The 4897-nt window shown below is 34.1% G+C and overlaps 1 protein-coding gene across 1 annotated transcript; it reads left to right on the top strand.

Moving 5' to 3' along the window:
- Positions 1-1020: 1020 nt before the first annotated feature.
- On the top strand, positions 1021-3350 carry LOC149212504 (putative aldo-keto reductase 2). Its single transcript, XM_089391863.1, has 5 exons — positions 1021-1362; positions 1466-1663; positions 2097-2269; positions 2361-2463; positions 2759-3350. The coding sequence occupies exons 1-5, from the start codon at positions 1141-1143 to the stop codon at positions 3104-3106; spliced, it is 1044 nt and encodes a 347-aa protein (XP_089247989.1). The 5' UTR covers positions 1021-1140; the 3' UTR covers positions 3107-3350.
- Positions 3351-4897: the final 1547 nt, after the last annotated feature.

Here is a 4897-nt window from a genome sequence, read left to right as displayed (position 1 = left end):
GGTTCATTATTCTATTTTATTTTTCTATATGAAATAATTATTTTCTATTTTTATTTAAAAATATATATTTAATTTATTTAATATTTAATATAAAATAATAATAATAATTAAAAGCAAAAAAATTATCTATAAAATGTTAGTAAATTATTATACTAACATTTTATACCTAATAATATAAAAGAATCATTATAGGTTTAATAATACCAATTTTTTTTTTATATACTTTTAGCTTAAAATAAGTTTTATTTTTTTAATATTAAAGAATATGGAATAAGATAAACATAGGTCTATTTTATAGGAATAAAAATTACATTTAAATTCTATAAGACAATATATAAAATAAATATGTGATAATATCTGTGTGAAGACTTTTTGTGCTGGGTGTTGTTAGATTGCCGAATCTAAAAATGACCGACAGTGTCCATATCATTGATAAATCTTTTCAATTTAGAAATAGATTCATCATCAACATCAATTTACGGCATAAAAAAATAGTAAATATAAAATCTATCTAATAATATGTGATTTTATATATTGAAATAAATTAAAAAAATAGTAAAAAAAAATCTATCGGATAATATGTGGTTTTATATATTGAAATAAATAAAAAAATAGTAAATATAAAATCTATCCGATAATATGTGGTTTTATATATTGAAATAAATTTTGAGTTTCGAAGAAATTATCCTAACTACAATGAATTGTTGAAATAAGTTCGAAGAAATTATCCTAACTGCAATGAGCTTATGTATACCTAGCAATGTACCGAAATATTGTACCCTACACCTGCTGTGGCGGTCACTCACTAAAAAACATAAAAAAAAAAAACCAGATTACTATTTTTTAAATGAGAACGAAATGACAATTGATCCCGCAGTTAATCAAAGGAATGGCCAATGGATCGAGACCACATTAATGATTAGACGCAATATTCGTCGGATGACGAACGCCGTGATGGAATTATTACTTCGGAACGGCATTGAAGTAGCAGGGCAGGTACATATACATATATTTCCATCTCTATATATATTGGAGTGAACTCGCTTGTCTTCATCTACATCCAGAGGCTAAGGGCGAAGGAGAAGGAACGGTTCTATATTACAGGATTGATTGTTTGAGTGCCGCGCAGAGAGCAGAGCAATGGCGGGATTACAATCAGTGGGCAGATTACGTTTGGGGTCACAAGGATTAGAAGTATCAGCATTGGGGTTAGGTTGCATGGGCATGTCGGCCTTCTATGGCCCTCCGAAGCCCGAGCAAGAAATGATATCTCTCATCCGCCATGCCGTCTCGAGAGGTGTTACTTTCCTGGACACTTCGGACGTTTATGGTCCTTACACCAACGAAATCCTCGTTGGAAAGGTAGGACTGATGCATGGGATTTTCTCTTTTCCTTGTAATTCCAATTACCTATAGTTTGCCCAAATTGATAAAATTTTCACCTACGGTCTGTTGTTGTTTGCAGGCCATTAAAGGAATTAGGGAGAAAGTCCAATTAGCCACAAAGTTTGGGGTAACATATGCTGATGGAAAGCCAGAGATTCGAGGAGATCCCGCATATGTTCGTGCCGCCTGTGAAGCAAGCTTAAAGCGACTTGAAGTGGATTTTATCGATCTTTATTACCAACATCGTATTGACACTAAAGTCCCCATTGAAGTTACGGTATGTGCTGTTCCAATAGCCTTGGTTTACTTCTGGAATGATTCTAGATTTCAGGTTTACTTTTGAAATGATTCTGAAATTTTCAGAATGCATTTCAGGTTTACTTCTGGAATGATTTTAGATTTCAGAATGGAGGCATATGTGAAAAGAGCAATTTTGTTTTAGTATTTTGGAATTTCTCATGGTCAAACTTTCCTGCCATTAAGTGTGACTTATCCTCATCTTCAGGACAGAGATAATTATCTCATTTTCCACATAGAGATGAACTTCATTGGATGGTTCGAAATAGTCTACCATAAAAAAACAAAACATCAATGTGAAAAATGCAGATTTTAGTTTATTGTTTCATTTACTTATTTCTGTGCATATGTAACATTCTTGTACTTTTAAATACAGCTGTTTGATGTGGTGCTTTTTTGTCCATCTGTGACAGATTGGAGAGCTGAAGAAATTAGTTGAAGGAGGGAAAATAAAGTACATCGGACTTTCGGAGGCGTCCCCATCGACAATTAGAAGGGCTCATGCTGTTCATCCTATAACAGCAGTTCAGTTAGAGTGGTCTTTGTGGACTAGGGATGTAGAGGACGAAATTATTCCCACTTGCAGGTATCATCAGATGTTGGAGTTGGCATTTTTCATATTGTTATTAGCTTTGTATTATGAATTGCTAACTAACATATTAACATTCTAATGGCAGAGAACTCGGTATTGGAATTGTGCCATACAGCCCTCTAGGGCGGGGTTTTCTTTCATCTGGACCAAAGTTAGTTGAAAATTTAACGAATACTGATGCTAGAAAGGTATATGTGCGTTTATCTATATTTTATTTGATTTTAGTACTTAAAAAAAGAATATTGATATATATAAAAAGTTGTATTATAAATATAAGTATTGCTTTAAAAGTTAAAGTTAACATTCTTAATCTTATTTGATATTTATCCGAAACATTTCATTTTAATACCCGTTCCCCGAAATTACTGAGTTCATTTTCTCAGGATTATATTGAGTTACTAGTAATGCATTGATAAATTTCTGCATTTTATTGTTTTGTCGAAGGTTTTTTACAATTTTATGAAGTATTAATGTTTTGTACAGACAATGCCAAGGCTTACAGAAGAGAATCTTGAAAAGAATAAGGTGACTTTTGCAAAGATAGCTGAAATAGCTTCCAGGAAGGGATGTTCTCCGGGTCAACTTTCACTTGCTTGGATTTTTCATCGGGGAAATGATATTTCACCCATTCCTGGAACCACCAAAGTGGAGAATTTAGAAGAAAATATTGGTGCTCTTTCTGTTAAGATCACACCTGATGAGATGAAGGAAATAGAAAATATATTATCAACCTATAGTTTCTCTGGAAATCGACATGGTAAGCAGCAAGAGCAATTCACGTGGATGAACTCAGAAACACCTCCTCTCTCTTCATGGAAGGATGCCATTTGATGATTTTTAACATCTTTCTCTGCAAACACAGCAAAATCATCATTTCCCCTTTGTTTTAAAGGGTAATGTTCGGATATATGAAGAGACAAGCATGTTGAGTTGGTTATGCATATTCTGTTGCGAATATTTATGAAGTTGAGAGTATTGTAAGCGTCGTATCCCATACATATAATTATGTTGTGTGCTTACTGTAAGGGTCTTCATCCCATTGACTTGATAAACAAGAATTGGTTTTTAAATGTAATCCGCAGAATTGTTTTGTTTCTAAGCCCATGATTAAGTTACACCGAATATTAAGCTTGGGATTAATTCCATATAATCCAAGAGCATTGAGGAGCTCTTGATATCAACAAGAAATACAATTGATATATCTGCAATACCAGTACAGTATGTCCAAAACCACAAAAAAAAAGAGATTAAAAGAGGACAGTATTCAGAAAATTCATTTATTGGTAACAAAAGAGATTAAAAGCGGACAGTATTCAGAAAAATTCATTTATTGATAATCTGCTCCAGGCATCTGGCTACTTGACTCTTGAACGCAATTCATAAGCAGACGCCAGAATGTGTCTACGTTTACAAAGAAAAGTTGTATGTCGGTGATCACAATAACATTTTAAAGTTAGTTGAATAGGTTGAGCTGGGCTGCATGAAATGTCGATCAAATAGCAAGACAATAGCAATATGAAGAACGACGAGCAGAATAATTTTATCAAGAAAATTATTGAATATTGAATGACTCTGCAATGTTGCTACAAAGGTTCAAATAACATAATTCAGAAAAGTCAAAGATTAAGGCCGAAATTAACAATATCAATGATCCTAGAGAAGAGGTTGCCTGTAACAGCCTTTTCAAATGCTCCCTAGAACAAGCTATATTGTTTCATAAATTCTTTCTAAATTGTTATCCTTGGGAACGTTTATGTAATGGGTTCAAGTTGTAACTAATCACAGTTGTGATCACAAAACAATAAAGAACTCATCACCAGAACAATAAGAAAATTTATACAAGCAATTTACTTATAAAGCATTTATGCTCAATTTACTTATAAAGCATTTATGCTTTGGAGTCGCATGATATAAATATTACGGTGTCTCTTTTTGGGATTTCCGTCTCGGTTTCCTTTTTCTATGCCCAATAATGGGGAGACCAAGGGTGATGGAATGAAGAAAGAAGAGTTTTGAGACCAAGGCACCTGCGTCACAGAATTCCGAGCGGGTGGTTTATTCCCCTCTCTGACGCACTGCTCTCGCTTGGCCACTGGGCATTCAGTGACCTCTATCAGGATTGATGGTATTACCAACACTATGCTGTTTCCTTATGACGGGTTCTCCTCTTTGTCTCCTTGGTAGATGGTGTTTGCCATGGTTAATTCCATTTCGAGCTACTTCGCTGAAGATACTGTTTTTGGTATGCATGGGTTTCTGGGTATGTGCTTCAACCGATAAACAAAACAACATTTCACAAGTATGTCCCCATCGTTACTATTCAGCCATAATCTCAGGTTTATGCACGCTAAATGTGATTTCTGGGTATAAAACTCTGCTTTTTTCTGGGTAATGGCATTTTAAGCTGATATATTGTATAGTTCCCTACATTCTTTTTCCTGGGTATAAACTCATGTGACCGCCTTCGTTATTTCCCTGAACTGTCCGAGACTTGCATTTTTTTCTGTTCATATTAATTATTTTGACTTCTGGGGCTTACAATCAAATTCTCTGTTTTTTTATCCTCCTAGCCCCATATGCCTAATTATCTTGGCTTTTGGGGCTTACAATCAAATCCTCTGT

Source organism: Pinus tabuliformis, chromosome 1_1, assembly GCF_031772625.1.
Source record: "Pinus tabuliformis cultivar Carrire ecotype Pingquan chromosome 1_1, CPIR1, whole genome shotgun sequence".
NCBI lineage: Eukaryota > Viridiplantae > Streptophyta > Pinopsida > Pinales > Pinaceae > Pinus > Pinus tabuliformis.
This window is presented reverse-complemented; position numbering and strand designations above follow the sequence as displayed.

What these genes read in the sequence shown, in the direction of transcription:
- LOC149212504 (XM_089391863.1), top strand. Translation starts at nt 1,141, where the DNA reads ATGGCGGGATTACAATCAGTGGGCAGATTACGTTTGGGGTCACAAGGA. An exon ending in AAGTCCCCATTGAAGTTACG is followed by an intron (nt 1,664 to 2,096) that starts GTATGTGCTGTT and finishes CATCTGTGACAG; the next exon opens with ATTGGAGAGCTGAAGAAATT. An exon ending in CGAATACTGATGCTAGAAAG is followed by an intron (nt 2,464 to 2,758) that starts GTATATGTGCGT and finishes TGTTTTGTACAG; the next exon opens with ACAATGCCAAGGCTTACAGA.